This window comes from Psammomys obesus, unplaced genomic scaffold, assembly GCF_907164565.1.
Source record: "Psammomys obesus unplaced genomic scaffold, mPsaObe1.curated_primary_1811, whole genome shotgun sequence".
Lineage (NCBI taxonomy): Eukaryota > Metazoa > Chordata > Mammalia > Rodentia > Muridae > Psammomys > Psammomys obesus.
This window is the reverse complement of record NW_026585504.1, coordinates 24,244,761-24,271,035: the sequence shown is the minus strand read 5'-3', so window position 1 is coordinate 24,271,035 and position 26,275 is coordinate 24,244,761. Positions and strand designations below refer to the sequence as shown.

Here is a 26,275-nt window from a genome sequence, read left to right as displayed (position 1 = left end):
AATAATAATAATAATAATAATAATAATAATAATAATAATAATAATAAAGTAAAGACATTTTGATCCATGTCATGACACGTAGAATTTTCCTAGGCAGAGCATCTCCGGAGTATTCACCAACTTTGACATGAATGGACTAAAATAGAGTTACACCTGACTATCCTGACTTTTCAAGTCTAGTGATATAAAAGTAAGGAATTGTTACCAATTTCCAAAAGCTTTATCTACTCAGAGCTCACAGCAACCTCATTTTAGGATGCTTTGTGCTTTTATCTGCCATCTGTATTCATTCTCCACTTTGCATTGCCCTAGTAAATTGTTTTAAAATAAACCTGTTTAAAAAAATGTTGAAAAGAATTTAAAGACTTTGAAAAACATGTTTTGAAATGAAACTGTTAATTTAAATTTAATTGGCAAAGTTTGCAGTAGATTTGCTGTTTTCAAAGCTCCAAAAATGTATATTTAAACGTGAGATGTTTATAATCTCAACACAAAATGAGAACAAATACTAAGCAATGATATGATGTATTAACAGTGATTCAAGTAAAAGAGAAATTGATAACCGTTGACCTTCTTAGTCCTCACGAATCTCAGGTAATGCCAATTATCTCTGCTTGGCACAGGAAACAAGAATATGTTCAGCTTCAGTGGTTTTCTCAAGGTCACATTCAAGGTCATGGAGCTAGAAAGGGCACTTCTGGGACATGAGAATTTGCTGATTGTAGATCTAGTGTTCCATTAATTACAACATAATTGAAAGAGAAGCAAATTCATTTCGCATTCAGAAGAATCAGTCGATCACAAATAGTGGATTAGTGATGATATTGCAATGCATGCCATACGCCATACTGTACTTTTTCCACTTCCATTTTTCTAGGAACTAGGAAGTTTACATGAAGTAGGAGAAAGCGGGTAAGTACACATTTGTAAACATCAAGAGCAAGATAACATACAGTGTCTACATTTAGTAATCCTGCAAATTTTAGAAACAGGAAAAATTTACATAGTTCTTGAAAAAATTTAATTAAAATGGATTGATTATAGCTGATTTGGAAATACTGAAACCTTGTATAATAGTGAGAATCTCAAATGTGGTGCAGTTTATGGGAAACAGTGTAAACGTGCTTCACTAACTTTAAATGTTTGCTTTCGAGATCTCTCGCCTTCTACTGGGTAGAGTAGAGCCTTGTCTAGCATTAATATTAGAGGATGTACCTAATCTTGTTATAACTTGATATGCTCTATTTAGGTGATATTCTGGGAAGGCCTGCTCTCTTCTGAAGGGAAATGGATGCTGAGTGGATCAGGTGGAGAGCGGAGGTGCAGGGAGGGGTTGGAAGTGCAGCAGGGAGAGGAACCTGCGGTCAGGGTGTAATACATGAGAGAAGAATAAATATAAAAAAATTAAAATGCTCTCATAGGATCCTGCAATCTCATTTCTGGATATATTATAAAAATGTAATGAAGTGAGAATTTTCATTTTTTAATATTTTAATTTTTAATATGTATTAATTGTAGTTTATTCCCTTTGTATCCCAGCTATAGTCCCCTCCCTTATTCTCTCCCAATCCCACCCTCCCTTCCTCATCTCCTCCCATACCCCTTTTGTTTCATCTGACCTTAGCCTATCAGGTCTCATCAGGAATAGCTGCATTGTCTTCCTCTGTGGCCTGGCAAGGCTGTTCCCCACTCAGGAGGAGGTGATCAAAGAGCCAGCCACTGAGTTCATGTCAGAGACAATCCCTATTTTCTTTATCAGGGTACCCACTTGGAGACTGAGCCGCCATGGGCTACATCTGAGCAGGGGTTCTAGGTTATCTCCATGCATGGTCCTTGGTTGGAGTATCAGTCTCAGAAAAGACCTCTGGGCCCAGATTATTTTGGTTCTGTTGCTCTCCTTGTGGAGTTCCTGTCTCCTCTATGTCTTTCTATCTTCCCCTTCTTTCATTAGATTCCCTGCATTCTGCCTAAAGTTTGACTATGAGTTTCAGCATCTGCTTTGATACCCTGATAAGTAGAGTCTTTCAGAGGCCCTCTGTGGTAGGCTCCTGTCCTGTTTCCTGTTATGTCCCTCTTCCAATGACCTTCCCATTTACCTTTCTGAGTAAGGATTGATTATCTTACCCTGGGTCCTCCTTGCTTAGCTTCTTTAGGTGTAAAGATTTTAGTATGTTTATCCTATATTATATGTCTAATATCTACTTATAAGTGAGTATATACGTGTGTGTCTTTCTGCTCCTGGGACACCTCACTCAGAATGATCTTTTCTAGATCCCACCATTTGCCTGCACATTTCATGATTCCCTTGTTTTTAATTGTTGAGTAGTATTCCATTGTGTATATGTATCACAATTTCTGTATCCATTCCTCAGTTGAGGGGCATCTGGGTTGTTTCCAGGTTCTGGCTATTTTGAATAAAGCTGCTACAAACATTGTTGAGCAAATGTTCTGGTTGTGTACTTGAGCATATTTTGGATATACACCCAGGAGTGGTATAGCTGGATCTTGAGGAGTAGTGAAACCAGTGATTATGTGCTGTTTTTACTAAAAAAAAAAAGCATTCAGTCCTTATTTTACATTGTAATTGAAAGTCATATGCAAGGTTACTATAGCTGCTTTCATTCTGTGTCTGTACTTGTTGGAAGGCACAGAGATAAACCATGGTCCTTAATCTTGTCACTTTAATTACCTTTAATTTAAGGCTGAACAAAGGTTCTCAGGAGAGACCATCCCTTCAATTATCTGTGAAGGTGAGCCTGTACCCTCAGTGATTAAGCATTTAACAACTTACAGTACTATCTCTTAAAACAGCAAGCACTGGAACAATGAGAGCTCACTGATGGATGGGGCTTTGGCTAGAATTGTTTACTTGTATGTATTGCCTTTTGTCTTCTGTGTTAACCTAGAACTCATGTCAGTCCTGTGAAAATAAACTTGGTGTCACTGGATCTCATTATCCGTTCCTCATCCTACTGTGTTCATCTTCTTTTTTCCCCTTTACCATTACTGTGTCTTTAATTGGTAGCCTGGTGAACTGGTGGGCTCCTTCAAGGGGCTGCCACAAAATTCTCCTATGCTCCCAACTTCACTGACTAATTTTTAAAATCTGCCAAAGACATTTTAAAAAAAATCAAATCTCTGTGTGTCAATGAGTGGGTAAAAACCACTGTGTATATGACCAATGCAGTATCATTTGGCTTTAGAGAAAAACATTCTGTCATATATGACAACATGGATGAATCTGGAATTCATTTTAGATGGTGGAATAAGCCACTTACAGAAAAACAAATATTGCATTATTACTCATATCTGATGTATCTAACACAGTCAAATTCATACAACAAAGGGGAGTTTATTTGGGTTGTCAGAGGTGACAGAGGGGCAATGGTGAACATACTTGATGCTCAAAAACCATCCAGTTCCCATTGCAATGATGAGTTTCAGAGATATGTATGACATTATGCTTACAAGTGAGTACTTAATATTCCAGACCCGGAAAGAGCAATTCCCATCTTCTTATAAAAATAAAAATAAAAATGAAAAGCCTAGGTTACCTAAAATAAACCTACACAATAAAAGAACTTCTGATCACTATCCCTGATTTCAAGTCGTAATACAAGGTGATAGTAATAAAAACTGCATGGTATTGGCATAAAAGCAGACAAGTAGATCAATGGAATTGACTCACAGACCTGGAAATAAACTCACACACCACGGAAATTCAATTTTTGATAGAGAAATCAAAACCATAAAATGAAAAAGAGAAAGCATCGTTAATGAATGGTGATGGTCTAACTGGTTTTCTGTATGTAGAAGAATGCAAATAGATCTATATTTATCACTCTGCACAAAACTCAAGTCCAAATGGAGCAAAGACTTAAACATAAAATTAGATACACTAAATCTAATTGAAGAGAAATTGAATAAGCTTGAACTCATTGGTACAGAAGATCACATCCTGAACAAAACACCAACAGCTCAGGCAGTAAGATCAACAATTAATATATAGCACTTTATGGAACTGCAAAGCAAAGGACACCATGAGGTAAGTAAGGCAAAGGACATTGTCAATATGATGAAATGGCAGCCTAGAGAATAGGAAAAGATATTCACCAACCCTACATCTGTTAGAGGGATGATATCCAAAATATATAAAGAACTCAAAAAATTAAACACAAACAAACCCAATAACCCAATTAAAAAATAGGTTATAGAGCTAAACAGAGAATTCTCTACAGAGGAATCTCTAATAGCTAAGGTCTGCCTTAACTGTCAATCATAATAGATGAAAAAATAAGACATTCCATGAAAAAACAAATTTAATCAATATCCATCTACAAATTCAGTATTATAGAAGATATTACAGAAGGAAAACTCTAACCTAAAGAGGTTAACTACACCCAAGATAAAACAAGAAATAAATACTTGCAAACCAGAAAATCAAAAGAGGGGGAAATGAAGGCGTGTGTGTGTGTGTGTGTGTGTGTGTGTACACATACACACACCATACAACAAATCAATAGGAATCAACAAGTACTGTTCATTGATACCTCCTAACATCAGTTGTCAATTCCCCAATAAAAAGATACTGGTAGATGGATTTGAAAACAGTACCCATCCTTCTTCTGGGTCCAATAAAAATGCCTTCATATCAAGTATAGACATTGCTTCATGATAAAAGGACAAAAAAAGATATCCTAAACAAATTGGACCTAAGAAGAAAGCTGGTGTAGCCATTTTAATATCTGATAAAATACATTTTAAACCAAAATTAATCAGAAGTGATAGAGAAGCAAGCCAAGAGGAAATTACATTTCTTAACGTTTATGTACCAAACATATGGCTCATAAAAGAAGCACTACTACAGCTTAAATCACATACTGACACTCAACAGTGATAGTTGGAGACTTCCATATCCAATGTTGCCAATAGACAGGTCATACAGACAAAAACTAAACAGAAAAATGCTGGAATTAACTGATGTTAGAAGCCAAATAGACTTAACAGATATTTCTAGGACAGGACATTTCACCTAAACACGAAAGAACTTCCTCTAAGCACTTCATCGAATCTTCTCCAGCACTGGCAACATACTTAGACATAAAGCAAGTTTCAACTTATGCAAGAGAATTAAAACAACACCCTGCATCCTATCAAACCACCAACGATCAAAGCTGGATAACATCAACAACAGAAACAAGAGAAAACTTACAAACTCATGGAAAGTGAAGAACTCTCTATTGACTGAGAATTGTTTCAAGACAGAAATTAAAGACTTGCAAGAATTGGATGAAAATGAATACACAACTTAACTTATGAGACACCCTAAAGGTAGTTCTAAGAAGAAAGTTACAGCACTAAGGGTCTACATTTAAAGAAAAGAAAAGAAAAAGAGCGATCTCATACCAATAACTTTTAATAGCACATGTGAGGCCTCTAGACAAAAAAGAAGTCATACATAAAAAGAGTAGACAGAAAGAAATACAAAACTCAGGGCTGAAATTAATAAAATAGAAACAAACAGAAAAACCAGTGCAAAATATCAACGAAACAAAAAGATGATCCCTTGAGAAAATTAATAATATTAACAAACCCTTATCCAAATTAACTGAAAGGTGGAGCAAGAATATTTAAATTAACAAATTAGAAATGAAAAGGGACATAACAATTTATATCAATAAAATGCAGAGAATCATGACAATATCTTTAAATACCTGTACTCCACCAAATTAAAAAATCTAAAAGAAATGGATGATTTTCTCCAGTCATACCACTTACTAAAGATAAATCATGATCAGATAAGCAATTTAAACAGACATACAACCCACAGTGAAATACAAGCAGCCATTAAATTCTCACTGCCCCACCCTCAACAAAAGCCTAGGACCAAATGGTTTTATCACAGAAATCTACCAGACTTTGAAAGAATATATACCAAACCTCGAAAAAATATTCCAACAAATAGAAATAAAAGGAATATTGCCTAATTCATTTTACAAGGCCACAGTTACCCTGATACCCAAACTACATAAATACCCAACAGAGAAACAGGATTACAGTTCAGTTTCCTTTATGAACACAGATGCAAATATACTCAATAAAAATGCTTGCAAACTGAATTCAAAAAAACACAAAAAATCATATACCCTGATCAAATAGGTTTTATTTCACAGATGTAAGAATGGTTCAATATACGTAAGCTGATAAACACAACCCACCATATAAACAAATTCAAAGAAAGGAACCATATAACCATCTTCTTAGATTCAGGAAAAGGCCTTTGACAAATCCAACACCTCTTCATGTAAAAAGTTTCTAGTCAGATTAGGAATACAAGGGCCGTATCTCCCTCAGCATAATAAAAGCAGTTTACAGCAAGCACATAACTAACATTAATATACATATATATTTATATTAGTGTTTGAATGATTTTTAAATTTTTAAAATTTATTTATTTTATTAATGACAGTTTATACACTTTCTATCATAGCTGTAGCCACTCCCTCTTCCCCTATCAATCCCACACTCCTTCCTTCATCTCCTCCTGTGTCCACTGATAGGGGAGGTCCTCCTCCCCTTCCCTGTGACCCTAGCCTATCAGGTCTCATCAAGACTGGCTGCATTGTCTTCCTCTGTGGCCTGGTAAGGTTGCTTCTTACTCGGGGGAGGTGAAAAAGAGCCAGCCACTGAGTTTATGTCAGAGACAGCCCCTGTTTCCCTTACTAGGAAACCCACTTTGAGACTGAGCTGCCATGAGCTACATCTGTACAGGGGTTCTATTGTTATCTCTGTGCATGGTCCTTGGTTGGAGTGTCAGTTTCAGAAAAGACTCCTGTGCCCAGATTGTTTGGTTCTGTTGCTCTCTTCACAGACAGACATTACGCCAAGAACGTTTAGACCTATATGGGATATCTCCATCAAATCTCCCCCCCCCACACACACACCACCAGATCTCTGAGAACTGTGTGGGGAGGGAGATGAAAAGATTGTAAGGGTTAAAACAGATAGAGGTCTCACCCAGAAAACAAGTCTCTCTAGATAAATACTGTGCTTTTCTTGTGTTCTTTTCCTTTTTCCTCCCGTTTGTTTGTTTGCTTTGTTTTGTGTTATTCCACTGTGTTAATTTTTGTTCTATCTTATTATATTATATCATAATATTATATTAAAATGTGTTAGTCCTTAGAAGTCTATTTATTTTCTATTGAGAGAAAGAATGTGGGCGGATCAGAGGAAGTAGAGGTGGGGACTTGGAGAAGTAAAGAGGGGAACTTCATCAAGGCATATTATGTGAGAAAAAAAAATTCTATTTTCCATAAAAGGCAAAAAACTCACAGAAAAGAAATATGACTGGTTGTTTATATATTGTCTGTCTATAATAAGCTGACCCATATCTTCAGCTGCTTATTATTTCACTACTTTGTAACAAACAAAAAGGAAGTTAATATGATAGTAATATGAATCAGCACAAAACAAAACAGTCTCTTCCCTGCCTGCCCACCAGGATAACAGCAAGGACTCAGTTACGTCTGACACCTTGAATGGAAAATTTCAGTCTCAAAATTTTGAAAGTCAAGATATTCAGTGCTGCTTATCTTGGTTTAGAATAGAAAGTCTGACAAGCTCGTAATTATAGTGTGACAGTAATGGTGGTAATATAATACCAGAAATAACAGAATTGAAGAGTTTGTTAATTCCTTTTAAAATACTCCTTGTACTAAAGATTAAAAAATATTTATTCATAAAAAAAGCCTAGGTCCGTCCACTGCTACAAAATCAGCAGAGAAAGTAAACTTATTACCTTTTGTGTACATTTCTAAATTTTTTTTTTTTATTTTTAACTTCGTTTTGATCAAGGGAGTTGTCTGTATCTTAATGTAAACTATATAAAGTTTGGAAATTATGAGAATGTTCTCCATGAATCTATCTAATCTAATCTAATCTAATCTAATCTAATCTAATCTAATCTAAGCAGTAGCTTTCTTTTTCATATAATAGAGCCTTACTATAGTTTCACCTTCCTCAATGCCTCCCAGTTCTTCCCTTCATTCTCTCTCCTTCAGATCCGTTTCCTTTCTGTCTCTCAAAAACAAAGAAGAGGCATCTATTTGTTAATACTTTGCAAAAGAAGAGTTTTCTTTCCAAGACACTTTTGAACTCAGAGGATAACTCACAAAATAGTATGGAGGAAAAAAACCCAAAAGAAGCAGAGAAGGAGAGGGTTAAAGTTGAAGTTTATACAGGATGTGTTCTTAGGGTCAGCGTGATTCTTTACATCCCCGAAACAAACCTATGTTTGGATCATATATTTTTGCTCTTCAGTGCTTGTCTTGAAAACAAGTGAATTCAGAGATTTCAAATCAAGGAGTTTGGTTATTCAACTTCAGTGCAATGGAGATACGTAAGGTCTAGGCAAAATATATATATATAAATGTTAATATTTTGAAGAGAAATATGGAAACTAGTATTTATTGATCCTATATAATTTTATTTTGGCACAAGCTTTTAGTATGTACTTCCTAGTAGCAAGGTCATTACAAAGAGATTGACAAAATATAGAGTTTTGACGAAGGGAATCTCTTTTTTTTAAAAAAAGAAATGTTTAATTATTTATGTATATGTTTGTGGCCTGACTGTATGCATATGAAGCATTGTATGTGGGTGTCTTTGGGAGCCAGAAAAAGGTATCAGATTCACTGGAGCTCAAGTTAAATGTGGTTGAGCCAAACTCAGGCCCTCTGCAAAGAGTAAGGCTTTTAACTGCTGAGACCCGAAAGGAATTCTTTGTGTTTTGAACTTGATCATATAGGGTTAAATTCATTATTATACTTGTGGTGAAAAATAATGCATTGTTCGTAAGAATAATTCTTTCCTATTTCTAATCTTATGTCACTCTATTCTTAAAAAGTTAATCATATTTTTGATATAGTATTGATTTTTGTTAAACCCCATTTCGCTGGTATTTTTAGATTATGTAACACACACTAGAAAAATAAATTTAGCAAAGAGATAAAAACTCTTGGAACATATCCAAAAGAATTTGCATGTAAAACTATCAAAGTGACATTTTAATAGAGCTTCTGGTGTAAGAAAAACAAAACAAAACACACAGAGAACAGTGCTGTATTATTTACCTCCACCGTCCATAGACATCTGCCCTTTCACCAAGCAGGTCAAATACCTGGGATAAGTTTCTTCATAGCTCACCTTACTTGACTTTCATTCATTGTAACTAATCCGTAGAAGAAAACACACAGGCCAACAACTGCTGCAGGAATCAACATTCCAGTATACCATCCCAGCCAGGCGAAGTATAGACCAATCTTCTCACCAAAGTATAGCCTGCACAAAAAGCCAGTCTTCAGTTGGATTGATGTGATATAAAGGAGCTGACCATCTCCAATGCCACACACAGTGAGGTTTTCAAATGTAAACTGAGGCTGCCAGCCTAGGTGATTGTCAGCAATATTCAGATATCTGATACTCCTGGATGTTAATAAATCCCATTATGATAATGACGCTTTTTGTTTTTTTCCTGTAAACGTGGTCACTGTAGAGACAACACAAGACCAACTTTCAACAGTACCTGTTTCTACTCCAACTTTCATAAAATGGTTTCGTGATCCAATCCTTGCCCTGTTTTATCCTCCTAATAGCCTACCTTTTTAGTCTGTACCTAGCAAAGCTTCTTTTTTAACGAGTATAAAAGAAAAGAAAAAAAAATATTATTTGACCTTTTGGAGTCTCAGTTCAGGGCAAACTGGCACACTTGGTCAGACATGTTCATGCTATAGTCTGCAATGCTACATCTCGTCTTCTTCTATCAAAGCTCTATCTTGCTCTCCAAAGCACATTTCCTGTATCACTGGTCTCTAAATAAATTCAACAAAACAAAACAAAAAACTCCTTCTGTAACTGGTATTTGTCTTTGTCTTCACATGGCTTCTTCCAGGAAGCTTCTCCTGACTCACTCTCCAGTCCTTGCAATGTGTCTGTGCCCTTGTTCCCACGCTGCCCTAAACCATGCTCTAATTAGTGTCATCAGTCACGATGCCTTCTAATAACTCTCCTTCATTTCTCAATTACTTGTTACCTCCAAAACATTTTAAGCTTCAAGAAGGTAGTGTGCCTTGCTTCACGAGCAGATACTATTAGAAAAATAAAAGAAGCTAAAGGAATTGATACAGTTTATTGATATTCAGTTGATAAAGAAGTGGCAGATTAATGAGGTAGTTCTAAGATCTACTCAATTGTTCTTTCCTCACCCACTCCAATGCTGGTTTTTATAGTCCTGTAATTTATAATGCTCTGGTAGAAATAATTTTACATTTCCCTATTTTCCTACTACTGTGAAGACTCCATTTTCTAAAACTAGTTACTTAACTCAACCCCAACCCACTCCAACTACAGGGTTAAAGACTGATGCTTCACAGTTCTTGTTGTTGGGAAGAAAATTTATTTATTATTTTTCATTAAGAAGTCTTCACTTTCTGCTTGTGAACAATGGGATACTTTCCTAATAATGAGGATAGTGGGCTTCAGAGACCAACCTGCCCATAACACCCTAACACATTAAAACTGCATTTTGTTGAAGCTTAATATAAGCAATATTTTTGGACTAAAATATGATTTAAGTCAAATCAGATTTCAATGTATGTCAGGAGATGAAGGACCTAGCTACAGACAAAGAAAGATGACCTTACCCTAGAACAGGATTTTACAATCATCTATAATACTTAATTATTCCTTAAGGTACACCAAAACCCTGCAGAGGAAAGAGAACAATTCCCCACTGCTGCTCAACCAGAGCATTCTTTTTGTGTTTCTTTTATTTAAAGTTTCCCTTGCGACATTTCAGTTTATGATCTGTCACCTGCTGAAATAACTTACATCTCAAAGCAAACCTTGACATCTTTGATCTTAGAAATAATTTAATTCAACAACTTTGTTCTCAAAATTTGAATTCCTCTGATACCTATTGTTAAAATTGTTTGAAATGTCATACCACTGTTTTTGCAACTAACGATTGGATGTACTCCATTGGATGTCAAATAGTTGCCATGGGAAATTATATTGAAACTAAATAAGCTTTAGCTATTAAGTACTTGACTCAATTTAAAAATAATATAAATACATCTTCAGAAATGATTGCTCATTTAAAGGAAAAAAAAAGATGAATTGACAACTTTTGGCTTTCATATATTGCGATAAGGCATTTCCTTACTCAACATGACAATACCAGAGTTGCCTGCAGAAAACCCGTTAGCTATGATCAAAAGAAACCAACTATCACACACCATTTCTCTTTCATTATTCAAAGGAATCAGCACAAAGACCGATGCACAACTTAATCACAAAGAGTTAATGTTCTGGAGCACTGTGCCTTGTACAAAATGGATGCATGAGCTTACGTGGGTTAACCCGAATATCTTCCACATCACTGCTTCTGTTTTAGTCACCGCTGAGTTCCCAGGAAGTACTATCTACTGAAATATCACCTTTAACTCCTTTATTACATCCCCTTCTTCTGGTGGTCCTTTCATAGTGCATCATTACTTAGTCACTTTAACTAACACATGTTTTTATTTATTTATATTTTTCAGGAAAAATTCTCTTCTCTATAAGTCATCAAACAATAGGCGTTGGATAACCCTAGATGTTAGTAATGGAAACCCATTTATTCAAAATATAGTGTTTGCTGAAGCAAGAATAGCAATGTCATCTATAGACAGAAATGGCTACTCACATTGAAATGCTAACTCAAAAACCATCGTCTTAGTTCCTAATAAGTATTTTTGTGAACCAACACATCTCACTATATAGAATCCATAAATTTCCAAAACAATACTCTTTTTACCTTTATAAATTAGAATAATGGTGTTTGCTATGGTTGCTAGAACATATGGCTAGTTGTGGATATACTCAACTACTAACATTTGCTGCATATTCACGCCGTGTATCTCCAAGCGATTACACCACTTACTACCATGTGTCCCTAGAGTTCACCCTTATCTGCAATTTTAAAAAACTCTGTCTTCTGGACAGTCTTTTTTTTTTCAAGATGTATCTGATAGGTGGATCCCTTTATCTTGGGTCATTAGTTGTCTGCAGCTGCTGTCTTCCTCAGGTCACAGCTTGTATCTGGCGCCTCTTCCCATGGTTAGTCATTAGTTGCTTATGGCAAGTCCTTTCTCCTCTGCATCTTTTAAGATCAGGTTTAACAATTGCTTCTAGTTTCTACTCTTCCCTGCGCATGTAATTATGTGTTGTCTCTTATGATCCTACTTTCCATTTCTATATATAATTCTTTACTGACTTCTCTTCAAGCACACCTTTAGTGTTCTGCTTCCTGCTGGCACAGACTGAGAGTGTTTTAAGCTGCTTCATATTTATTCTATAAACAGATAAAAGTTTCAACACATATAGACTGATAATATGAATTTGTTTTTCTTTTATTCTGTAGATATGCATCATTAGCTGATGAATCAAGATCGCGTACTATATACTTTTTGTATAAACAATGTTTTCTTCACTAAAATAAATTACATAAATCAAACTTAAATATTTGAAAAATGATACTGAAGTCGGGCATGGAAATACATTACTTTCATCTCAGCAGAGGTAGGTAGAGCTTGTCAGTTCGAAGCCAGTCTTACTTACACAGTGAGTTCCAGGCCACTCAAGGTTATAAAGCAAAACACCTTCACCAAATAATAGATGATAGGTGTATAGATGTCAGGTGATAGATAGATAGATAGATAGATAGATAGATAGATAGATAGATACATACATAGATACATAGATACATAGATACATAAATACATAGATGATATATATATATATATATATATAAATACATATAGATAGATATATAAATGATAGACGGAGATAGGTAGACAGACAGACAGATAGATGAGTTAATAGCAACTACCAATAAGAAAGTACTTTCTTGAAAAGATAAAACACCTTTTGAAAGTCAAATGTAGCCAGTCCTGTGTATCATTAACGTCTACACCTACAGATTCTGGCATCCATAGATTGAAATGGTTGTGCCCATACTAAGCATGAATGTTCTATTTTTATTGCCATTCATCCTTAAATAACACATAATAGCAACCCTTTCCCTAACATTCACATTGTATTAGTTATTGGGAAAACTTTCGGCATGATTGGAAATATGCTGAATTATATGTGGAGTTTTTGTGCAAGCACTACACGGTTGTATAGAAGGAATATTGACACTGTGAAGTGTGGTATTTGAGAAGAGTTTTGGAACTAACCACTTGTGAATACTAACAGACTACCATGTATGCACAGGTTCTGAATTGGCTGTTTTCCTATCAACCTTCATAGCTGTTGAGTGCTTCCCTTTGTTTTGATTTTTAAGGTAGTCAATTGTTCTGTAAAATACTTATTTGTATTGTAAAATACTTATGATGAAGTTAGACAAGGAGATACGAAGAACGTATAACCCAGGATAATTTTCCTTTTGTTGGTATTACCAACACCTGGTACTTGGAATGCATAATATACACCATGTAATTTCCCTTTTACCCTTTAGGGTGATAGTCAATTTCTGCTGTTAACAGTCTCTGATTGGTTTAATGGTTCTTCACATCCATTGTGTAGCCAATTCCCTGCACTGAGTTCCTTCCACTGAAAAACCATGCAGTGGTTTCTTTTCTGCAGATTGTTTTCTAACTACTGTGATAAGAGTAATTCCAAGGCCAGGAAAATGACAAAAGAACAGTTAGCTACTTCTTACCAACCAGTTCATCTGCAGTACCTGATTAAGTCCAGAGGCTGATGCTTGTACCACATTCCCCAGCGTGCCCAGCGCTCATACAACAGATGTCTGTTATTCTGAGGTCCATGGGTTTTGATGGGAAGGCTACTCTTGTAGGCCCCCTGAGACAGATAAAATAACATAGATTAGAGCCCATTCTCTTACCAAAGTTTGAACTAAATAAGGATTACTATATCCCTAGCAAGGTAATTTATCAACTTAATGAAATCAGTAGAGATTGAATACTCAAGCTCACCACTGGAATGGTAGATGCCATTATCACTGGAAATATGATAGTTCTATAGCAATAATGTTTTGAATATTTTTCAAATAAGTTGGGCCTATTTTATTTAAGAAAAGAGAGTATATATTTTATTTTCTGGAATTCAGTTTCTTTTACTTAAAATAACATTATTATTGACAATATCAGTTGTTCTGTATTGTAATCTTTAATTGAGGAACTGAATAGCGTTTTGCTTTAAGAAGTGAGCTAGACACATGAGTTTTCTTTTACTTACAGATGTTACAAAAATAAATGCTGACTTAAAAGTATGGTGTTATAACCTTTAGAGCCACCTATGTGTTTAGACCCTAGGGTCCTAAAAATTTATGTCAGATATTTCAAATTTTAAGTAGTTAAAACATAACTTTTCTTTCAAAAATTTTTATGTGGGTTTCTTGTGGTTGAGGGTTCCCCAATCACTAGGGCTGAGAGTCTTTATGAAGCTTTCTTGACAACTTGAGCCCTGGTTTTCAAGTGTCTCAAGCTTGCAAAGAGATAACATATGTGCATGTCATCTCTGACTCTTTAATAAAACAGAAAAAAAATAGTTAGGGCAAGAGTGACACACATTCAAAGTGCAAGCCCAAGGTATCCTTCCTAAAATAGCCCAAGTATTTAAGGCCTAATGATTGGAAATTAAGAGAGGAGAGAAAAAAAATCTTTATTTCAAGTGGAGCATATCCACTGGAGAAGAATGCTTGCTTTTGAAACTATATTGCTGTCTGCAAAGTCACCACACTTTTGCAGTCAGTGGTGGTAAATCCTATACATGGTATTCATCCAGCCTCTGTGGTCAGACCATATAAATGTCTACGTGCTAAAGTTTAGGATGCCTGGGAAACCACTGTGCACCAGACACTTACCAACAAGAACCACACTGCTCTAGCTTGACACTGACAGGTGGTGGGCTGCAAGGGAAAGCTGGCTAAAGAGATAACTGCCCTCGACTCATGCACTTGTGAGCCGCTCTGAAAGATCAGACATCACCAGTGTCCCTAACCAGATCTTTGCTTGACCCTGTCTCCATGATCCATCCTTAAAAAAATACATATATTTGCCTGATGTTTTACAAAAAAAAGTATTTCTCATACATATACACCTCTGGCCCATTTTCTTTACCCTTTCCTGTCAGTTCTCACTAAAATGATTTGTTACTTTGCTCTAACTGTTGTCAGTTTTGTAAGAGGAAAAAAAATCCTCTTAACTAGGAATAAAGATTATGAGACTGGACTTAATATCCTACATCAATCAAAAAGAAAGACATAAATTTTAAAGTATCCTTATCAGACTGTAGAGTAATATTATTGACTATAATTTCTTCTTTATAAATCTTGATTTTTATCCCATGAGTAAATAGTAATTCTAGTCAATAGACATTTCCTAAGCCCATTTTTACTGTTTTGCAGTTATTTTCAACATATTGACAATTCACCCAATTGTACTTCTTATTCTTTTGGTGTATATGCGTTATGAATTTATATTTCAAATAATTTATATACGTAAATTAAAATGATTGTCATCAACAACCCAGCTATGGCAGCCGGCAGATTTCCAATGAAAAAAAATCAAGTGAGTTGTCACTGCACAAGCTCATTTTGTAGAGAAAATGACTGTACCAAGAGAATAAACTAAATCTCCCTTTGCTAAATTAGTCCCTTAGATGTGCTTCTCTGATCACTTAGCTACTTACTATTTGGTATTTGAAATGGTGTTTAATTTTTCTAAGCTGTATTCCTTTATATATAATGAGAGAATAACATTCCCTTCCATCTGTGTTGTCATAATCATGGGAAAATATGTGTTGGCTCACAAGATGAATCATATGAACAAATTGCTCATGATTACTGCCTGTTTTTTATTGTACATGGCATTATGTGGAGATCATTAACTTTTGGCTTCCTATGATTATAACTGCCTTTGATATTTTACTTCTTGTAACTGGATTATATACGTTTATAATGGAATTATTATTATTGTCACTAACATAGTGCTTTTCTCAAATGAGAAATAATCCACCTAGAACATTTAACTCATTAGCAAATACATTTCCAATTCATTTTATTTATTTATTTCCAATTCACTTATTTATACAGAGCTGCAGATTTTTCATGTGACCTAACTTTTGAGCTCATGGCTAAAACTGTGTAAATAAAGGAATAATGGTTTTTGAAAGTACAGAAAAGAAAATCATAATTTATTTTAAGATGTGAAACAAGTTTAAGAGACATAATTCAAGGATATGCCTAGCAGCGGCTAATGAGGAGTTCCATAGATGCTGTACTAGTTGGTAAGCGCTATCCATGGCAACTTGTAGCAAGGCAATAATCTGGCTTATTAACAAGGGAGGTAATATATGGAGGTAATACATGACTTTCGGGAGTTCTGAAATAAGAACTACAAGCCGGAAACCTGTCTTATTTGGAATGGCTATGCATGTCAAGCAGGATGAAACACGATGTATTATTTTGGAGCAGAGGGTAGCTAGAATGTTAAGCTGCCCCTGGAGAAAGTGGGCTTCCTCCCATAGGGAAAGCCGTAGACATGTGTAGGAGCTGGGGCCCCTCCCTGTGGAAATAAGAGATGGTAATAGGGTATTAATCAACTGTTGTAGATATGGGCACCCAGATCTAAATGAATGAAATGGTTCAGGTGTTGTAATGGTGTGAATGAGAAATGTCTCTCGTGGTCTCAGGCATTTGACCACTTGGTCCTTGGCTGGTAGAGCTGTGAGGGTTTAGGAGATGTGTCCAGGAGAAGAGGTATGTCACTGTGGGTGAGGCTTGGGAGCTTACAGTCCCAGCCTGCTTGGTTCTTGCTGTTGAAGGTGGGTGCTCTCAGCTTTCTCCTTCATCCACCATCTTGCTCTTGCTGCCATGCTCCCCCCATCATGAACTCTAACCCTCTAGAAACAGAAGCTCAAATAACCTTTTTCTTCCATAAGTTACTTGTAATGGTGCTTGATCACAGCAACAGAAAGTAAACAATAGAGTCCCAGAGAATGACTTTGTTCTTTAATTAAATGGAAAATATTTTTCAAAATTACCTCATGAGGGGGGAATGCTGCTATGTACGAACCATTATTTATAAGCTTACGGATACCTAGAAAGAGAACAAAATTCTGAGTCAATTTCAATGAAGGATTTTCTTTAAAGCATATATAAAAGCACATGGAACAAAAAACTTATTTATTTTATTTTTATTAATTACACTTTATTCATTTTTTATCCCAGCTGTAACCCACTTCCTGCATCCCCTCCCAATCCCATCCTCCTTCCCTCTTCTTCTCCTATGCCCCTCCCCCCAGTCCAATGATAGAGGAGGTCCTCCTCCCCTTCCATCTGTCCCTAGCCTATCAGGTCTCATCAGGACTGGCTTCTTTGTCTTCCTCTGTGGACTGGTAAAGCTGCTCACCACTCAGGTGGAGGTGATCAAAGAGCCAGCCCATGAATTCATCTCAGGTCCCTGTTCCTATTATTGGGGAACCCTCTTGGAAACTGAGCTGCCACGGGCTACTTCTGTGCAGGGGTTCTAAGTTATCTCCATGCATGGTCCTTGGTTGGAGTATCAGTCTCAGAAAAGACCCCTGTTCCCAGATTTTTTGGTTCTGTTGCTGTCCTTGTGAAACTCCTGTTCCCTCCAGGTCTTTCTATTTTCCCCTTCTTTCCTAAGATTCTCTGCACTCTGCAAAAAGTATGGCTATGAATCTCAGAATATGTTTTGAGTCTTTCAGAAGCCCTCTGTGGAGGACCCTGATAAGATGCTCAATCTTCATTCAGAAAGGCAAACGAGATGGACATCAGAAGGGGGAGAAAACAGGGAACAGGACAAAAAGTTATTTTAAGACTTAAAGTAATTCAAATGACCTCCATCGCCAGATCAACCACAGTGGCAGTGATTCTGAAAAAAAGGGAGGTATTCAGCCTAGATGTATTCTTGCCGCATTCACAAGACACAAGTATTCATTCTGGAATATCTCAATATGATCTGTTAATTTCCACTTGTTGGGAGCACATGTACCAATAAAAACTTTTCAGCCTCTTCTGAATCCCACAAGTTTAGTCACAGAATCCTTTGTTCCCAACACTTGACAGGAAAGATTGCTGCACTTAGAAACGTTAGTTTGTGCTAAGTGGAAAGGACATAAAATGTCGTAGTCAGACTTGACATCAGTGAAGGTGCCTATAGGAGGTTTTCTGTTGAGAATGAGCACTGAGAAAACGTTCTAAAGAGGAACTTTTATGCATGACAGAAATATTTGTACACCTGAAATATGATATCCTTTATCGTAGGGTAAGCACAATTCCATTAGATGCTCAGTAAATAGAATTTAATGAGTGCTTATCAGAGAGTGTTGCACAGGAATTTGCCACAGTATTTTTGTGTACTAGGTAAGGACTTGCAAAAGTACTTTGTAAGTTTTTTTAAGCAATAAATAAATAAATACATAAAAACACACACTTATATTTTGAAACAATATATTTTAGCTTTTTCTATAAATTTGTCGCTGAAAATAAGGAATCATTTTTATTTTAGCTCTTCTGTGTTTAACATTTTCCAGAAAGGATGTATATGATACCTTTATAATATTTTGAAACGTCATTTAAACCTATAACCACAAGTTTCCACAAGGTAAGGAAAAGTTTCCACTCATATTATGGTTTCAATTGTTTCTTCAGAAATTTTCTCATTGTTTTGAGTAAAGTTTTAGCATCCAAGATAACTGTTTTGATTGTTCAGCCACAAATGAGTTGTTAATCAGAAAAAAAAAAACCAAAAACACTAGACCCTGAAGATTCTTCCATACACAGTAAACATGAAATGTTATTCCTTTTACCTGTGTAGTTCTCCATCATAGCACAATCAGGAAAGCATGATGATCATTTCCCCAGGTTGTAAGTTTTTGATTAAAAAGACTTTAGAACGTTTGGCTAACATTGTTTTCCTCAATGTTGCAAGTCAGCCTCACAATAAAAAGTTAACTTATGTATTAGCTTTGTTTTATTCTCAATTCTGTGGAAGGTTTGCAATCTTGTTCTAGTTACAAATCTTCCAGTTTTCTTTTTTACTATATATGTACTAAACAGCTAACCCTATTAAATGACACAAAATTTAGTAAGTTAAAAAAAAGTGGTAATTTAATATTTCATATATAAGCTTTCATATGTTTCTTATGTACTCTTCTAGACTTTCATTTATTTCCTTATTTCTATGTATTAATAGTTTTGTAATTTGCTCATCTTTACCCACTGAATTGTGAAGGTCTTTCAAATCCAATAATGAGCTAGAAACCATTTTAACAGCTGAGTTGAAAAACCTGTATCATTAACTGTTTATCATGCAGGACAAAAGAAGTTAATTATATAAGTATATATTAACAGATAGAGGTTCTTAAAATTGTACTGATAAAGATAAAATACATAACTTTTAATGGGCTCTAGTATCAAAAATTGTGGGTGTAGCATATTTGGTGTTTCTAATTTTATATTATAAAGCCATGCTGAACCCTTTCTATGCATATTTTCATTACAAATCTATTTTTTAGATAAATTTTGTTAAGTATATGTATAGTTTACTTTTGATGTACGGGCCAAATGCCCTTAAAATATTTTTAATGAAAGTTAGCAACAAAAAATATTTATAGAATTTTTTCTAATATGTTAAGCATATCATACTTAATGAGCAAAGGTAAAAAAAACTTCAATTATTATGTATAGAACTTTTTTCTATGTTTAACTATGCCTGTAAAATAATGTTCTTACCCACTTTTGATATCCCATTTTCATATTTCGTGCGCTCCAGCATGTGGTAAACTATCCTGCTTCGAGTAGCATTGCTGAAGAAGGTGTCCTTATTGTTTATAATAAAGCTGTTAAGACAATGGGTATGGTTTAAAAATTTAGAGCAGAATACAAAATATAGTCATAAACATGAATTTCAGGGTATCCACCCATTTATCTATATAATAAAAGGCAATGTATATAAGATATTCTAGGATGAGTAAGGTTATCCTTTTTAACAACATCAACTGACAGATTAAAAATGCCTATAGAAAATACAGATAATTGTCAAATATTCATTCTAGCATTTTCTTTCAGTTTGTAAGGAGGTCTTGTTATTCCTGTTTATCTTGTTTATCATAGATTAAGGAGAAAATCTGTCATTTACTGGGTAGTGTTTGTACCACTTCAAGCAATGTAGCTCTAAACAGATCACATTAAAATTTGGTATCATCCTCACTGCAGCATTTTCCACTCTAGCTTACCCAGTTTTCAGAGTTTAGTGATACCTGCAGTTCTCATTTTCCCTAAAATGTCCCTGTGTGGGAAGAGTAGCAAGGGGCCTTGTGAGCACGGATGCTACAAACAGCAAACAGGGGATTTCAGGATGAGAGGATGGATCTGTTTAATAATGTCTTGGGAGTCTCCAAGCAATAGAGTGACCTGGATTGTAACACTCTGATTCTAGGCACTTTAGTTCTCTGAAAGATGAACCATGTCTTTGCCAAAAAGTCTCTGCATTTGTGCTGTGTGTCCCCTCCCCTGTAATTGGAGTCACTGGCAGTTGTGAGCCTCCACGTGTGTGCTGGAAATTCTTCGGTGAAAGCGTCAGGTGGTTTTTACTGTTGAGCCATCTCTACATCCCACATAGTTATTACTTCTGAAGAATATCTAGGTTACCAGCTTATATATTAATATTTAATTATTATGTGCCCATATCTGAGACATGAAATTAATATAGACTCAAATGTCCACTTAGTGATGTTCCTAAGTTAAATATAAACTCTAACACAATTGTATGACCTATTTGGTGACCAATGGGACTGCCCCAGTTATTTATCCTCTATAAGCAACCTCAAGAAGATGAAAAGTACAAAGCCAGAACATAAATGAAATGAAAAGAGGTGAGCACTCACTGGTGAATCCTGGCTCTGCTGAAAGGGCCAGTGTAACAGGCTGACTCTTCCAGCTCTGGAAATGCGGACTTGTCAAGAACCATTGGGTTTTGGGACATCCACTTTTTGATTCTTTTGAAATAGTTTTGTACCCTGGAATGAAGTCAAATTTTAGAACTAGATAAGTGTTTTTTTGTTTTGTTTTGTTTTGTTTTTCCCAGAGCAATGTTAAGTTTCTGTGACAGTTTTCTTAAATATTAGGGGAAAAAAAGATTCTAGATGACAGATGCATAGCACACACACACATGCACAAGCAAACATGCCACATACATACACACACCACACACATGTACACACTCATGCATACATACATACATACAAATACATATATATATACATACACAAATACATAAATTCACACATCACACACATAAACATGTATATTTGTATATACACATAACACACTTGCATATGTACACATGTAAACATGTATACACACACCTGTACACAGATACACACAGATATACACAAACACATGCAACCCACACACACCACACATGTGCCCATACATACACATACACACACGTCTACACACATACACACATGTAAACACATACATTATACACATGCATACACCTACGCCACATACACGCTACACACACATACACAGGCACACACACTTCTGTTTTCTCACAGAAGAGGTAAGTAGTAAAACAAATCCTGCATATGTTTGAACTCTCAGAGGAATAATACTTCTGTAGAAAATATTTTGAATGACCTTACATATAGGTGGAGATTTGAAAAAGCATTTTAAAAAGGTAGTATGATAAACTTCTTAAAGATGTGTATATGTGTGCATTTGTGAACATGTGCTACTCTCTGATTCTTTATAAAAGTGTGAATTGGCAAGTAAATGACTATTACATATATATATATATATATATATGTTAATTGGAATCATTTTCATCATTTTCCTTTTACAGAGTGAAAAATAAATCAAAACAAAAGGCTGACCTCCAGTGTTTATTCTGAAAAATCTAAATTCTGTTACTATAACAACAGCTGTTTGCATTTAAAAATACCCTTCAGTGTTTCCACAGTGATAATGGTGCATGCTGGGGAGTTTTGCTATCTACCGCAACAGGGAAGTCAGAGTAGGAGGACAGAATGTCTCTAGATGTAAATATAATGTATCTTTTTAAAAAATAGAATGTATCTTAACTTGAGCTTTGTCAGTTCTTTGAACTTAAAAAATATTAAAATCAAAAAGGGCAGGCAGCAAAGGCTGTGTCTTAATTAATTCAAGCAATTCTAATATGTAAAATCACAGTAAGGAGTTTTAAATAAGAATTAGTTCCTGCCAAAAAGCTTCGGATGTAAAATCTTGATGATTTCTTACCAAGTTGGACCATCACTGGGATGCCCATCATGTTCAATTTGGAGGGACCACAACGCTTATTTTAAACCTAAGCTAACAAGGCGTTTCTGAGGTGATTCTCATGGTAAAGAAAGCCTCTGGGTTAATAAAATATGATCGTATCTTAAGGTCAACGCAAAGACCTGTGGAAACACTAGAGTACAGGTCAATTTCTCTAGCTTTTTAAAATCCAGCCTTGCTCTTCAAAGGGAATGGAATGAGCATATTACATGACTGAGGAGCGCTTTATTTGTCAGCTTCTGAAACTAGACAATCCTGAGCTCATGTCTTCAGCTGTAAAGAGAAACGATCCCATTTATCCTACATCAGCAAAGGGTCACAAGGAACAACCCCAAGGACCCTTGACTAGCACAGATGAACTGCAGCACGTAACGGCCCATGATCTCCGGCTGAGTGGATGTGTAACGTTTATAGAAGGACCTTCAACCGCCACCTTTCATTGTTAACAGAAAATAAGCAAACACCATTACCTACTTAGACCTCCGCAAATATGAGAATGGAAAAATTGTCTCAGACGATGAAAAAACATTGACCCTGGATTTGAAACCAGATTTTTAGAGCCTAATTAATTTATTTCCTTGTTCTTTGTTTAGTTTTTCCATTATTAGGTAATGTAGTACATGTTCAAATAGTCAAGGTAATAGGTGAGAAATTAGTGTTGTGCCACTGTTTATATTGTTCCAAACGGTCACACCAACACAACTTATATTATCAAGACCCATATGTGTTTATTGTGCTGGATATCTTTGTAATGCTGGGTTTTCAGGTAAAACATGAAAAATGCTTCTAACATAGTTTCACTCTTTTACTAAAAACTAGGGGAGGGGAAGGAGGAAGACTTCATAAATTACAAATACAGATCAAAGGGCTCACAGGATCTGACTAAAGCGCGAACTGCCTCGACATCTGGGAAAGCTCTGGCTGAGACTGCCTTGGGGAACTGCCTTGGAGAATCTGATATTTTCTCCCGTCTGCAACACCGGCTACTTTGTGTTCTGTCTTCCTTGCAGGATACTTTCATGATGCCTTAATATCCGAACATGAAAAAATGCTTTGTAAATGAAATTAAATTTCAATTAAAAGGTAATTATGACACATTATTTATTTTTTTCTAAAGGTGCCTAGAGATATGTTGATCTTTAGAAGCAAGGTAAATACCCAGCCATTATTTATCCCTTAGTGTTTACTGGCCAGAGTTAACCATATACAAACAGGTTTTTTTTTTTTTAATTACAAAACTATCCCTTGCATAGCACTATATCTTGGAGATACTCTGTATTGTCCATAAAAAAAATAGTAAAATAAAAATTATTTCACTTTATTTGTGGCAAGACATGTTAAAATTGTTTCAAGAAATCAGCACAATTTTCTTTCTAAAATTTATAACTGAAAAAATGTGTAATCAAATGTGTTGTTCTTTATGTTTTTGTAAATTGCAAATTGGTAATAAAAATATGTATCGTTCACCGACCTGCTCATTGATTTGTTTTTCTGGTCTGTGTAGTAACATTTTTTCCTAAAAAGAAAGAAAATAATTTGAGGAAAATAGGCAAGAAAGTGACAGTATTCAACAATATTAAGTATATGGACACTCCACTTTTATATACTTAGTAAATTAAGAAGATATTTGAAATTAAGACTTTACATTATAACACAAAGGCCAATAAATGTATATGTCTTTAGTTTCAGAAGTTTAATGACAATTCATCATATATATATATGTGTGTGTGTGTGAAATAAAAAGCCCTCTAAAATGCCTTGATTATTTTGAATACATTGTTGTTGATTATCTTAAAGTCTGTCTTCTGTAACTGTACATAATAAAAGCATTATTTACTTCTGTGTTACATAAAGTTATCAGTCCAATCTATCCATCCATCTTCTAAAAGCAAATGTAAATTTTCCTATGTTGTTTTCCTGTTGCCATGATAAAACAAATAGTAACTTGGGGGGAAAAGGTTCATTTCATCTTACACTTCCATGTAATATTTCATCACCGAGGAAAACTGGGTCAAGAACTCAAGGAAGGAAACTACAGATAGGAACGAAAGCAGAGGCCAAAGAAGTCACTGCTTACTGGCTTGCTTCCTATGGCTTGCTGCTCTCTTATACAAATCTAAACCACCTACTCACAAATGATACTGCCTACTTTGGGCTCAGCCCTCCCACATCTGCCAGTCATTAAGCAATACAGACATGCTCACAGGCTAATCTGGTAGATTTGCAGTAGACAACTATGAATACAGAGCTCAGGGCAGCACATGGTGCTGAGAACAAGTGTTCAAGCCTGAACAGGACATTTATACCACCTTTTCTAGGGTTCAGGGAGCATCATGAAAAAAGAGGCATGAAGAATGTTAAGAATCAGCTGGTGGAGGGAAAGGCTGTGAAATGCTATCTTCTGGGCCTGGTGTACTCATTGAAATCCTGAATGTACCTATTGTTGCCTGAATAAGTCTTCCTAAGACTAGATCTGTCAACATCCACTCATGGATAGGACGATTCATGGGGCCCAACTGGGGAACTATTGGCTATTGATTGATGCCAGAAGAGAAGTCATTGTCTCCAGGTATGCACCTACTGGTGAGCCCTCAGTGAGATAGTTTTATATCTGTGGCCATGTGCACAGGCCTAGTTGAGTTCAGTAGCCCACAACACAAAACAAAACGTCCTAAGTGTGGGAAAGAGATTTGTAAAGAGGAAGTGTAACATCTCGGTTTCAGGTAAAAAGGTTAGCTTATATTGTAAATAATTTACTCTATAGCCTCTTTTTTCTTAATTTTTTAATTAATTAATTCAATTTACTTCTTGGTCATAGGCCCCTCCTTCCTCTACTCCCAGTCCCACCCTCCCTCCAATACCCCCTCTGTCTTATTCTTCAGAATAGGGGAGTCCCCCACCCATCCAGATACTGAAATTCAGGAATTTGATATTTTGGACCTTCCAAAATGTCCCTCTATCTTTACCATTAAAACCTCAGAGGCTCAGTTAGCCCCATGGTGACATAATTAGTAATTAGACATCAGTTATGATGGAGTCATGAATGTTCTAGAAATTCTCTGTGATGCCACGTTTAATTCCAGTCACAGGTTGTGACATTCCATCTCACCTGTCAACTTGACAGGATCTGGAGTCAACTCAGGCAGCCTCTGTGCACTCCTGGGAGGAGGTTCCTTTATCAGGTTGCTGGACCTGGCCAGACCCACTGTAAATGTAGGTGACCCTTTGGCTGGCAGCACAAGCAAAGCAGGAGGAAGAAGCTTTGCTTTTGCCTGTCTGCCTTCGCCTCATGGCTGCCAAGTTCATCTTTGCAATTAATACTGCTGCTGCTATCCTCTACCAATGTCAGATCATAGCTTCTTCAGGCTGCCAACATGCACTGAAGACCAGCTGTTCTCCAGGAATCTTCTAGCCTTAAGGATCAGACTGGGACTGCTATGTTCCCTTGCCCTGTGGGTCAATTGTCTGCCAGGTTTCCAGCCTCTTCAGTGTGAAGCAGTCATTTATTCGACTGTCCATACTGTATCATGGAAGTCAATTTAGTAAATACCCTTTACATATATTCAGTAACTGGGTTTGTTTTATCTAGAGTGAAACACAGGCCATAGTCGTTGGAAAGACTTAAAATGTTCTTGCCATATTCCAATACTAAATTCAGATAGAAAATTTTGAGACTTCCTTTGCATACACTAAATTTACATTTTAAATATTTTTTCAAACAGAAGAGTTTACATGCATATATTAGTACTGATTTGAAATTTGCAGGCTTTTCTTTTTCTATTTCAAATGAAACACTTTATTTACATTTCTTTATTATCTGTCTGCCTGCCTGTATCTATCTATCTATCTATCTATCTATCTATCTATCTATCTATCTAT

At 35.8% G+C, this 26,275-nt stretch overlaps 1 protein-coding gene across 1 annotated transcript in view; it reads right to left on the bottom strand.

Annotated features, from left to right (window-relative positions):
• The window catches only part of Ano3 (anoctamin 3), a 177,778-nt gene that overhangs the window by 77,709 nt on the left and 73,794 nt on the right, over window positions 1–26,275 (bottom strand). Inside the window, exons 4-9 of the mRNA XM_055599197.1 lie at window positions 23,868–23,912; window positions 20,980–21,111; window positions 19,826–19,932; window positions 17,110–17,165; window positions 13,784–13,905; window positions 9,205–9,339 (exon numbers count right to left, since the gene is read on the bottom strand). Of these exons, the coding sequence (XP_055455172.1) occupies window positions 9,205–9,339; window positions 13,784–13,905; window positions 17,110–17,165; window positions 19,826–19,932; window positions 20,980–21,111; window positions 23,868–23,912 (597 nt within the window). The remainder of the gene's footprint in view (window positions 1–9,204; window positions 9,340–13,783; window positions 13,906–17,109; window positions 17,166–19,825; window positions 19,933–20,979; window positions 21,112–23,867; window positions 23,913–26,275) is intronic.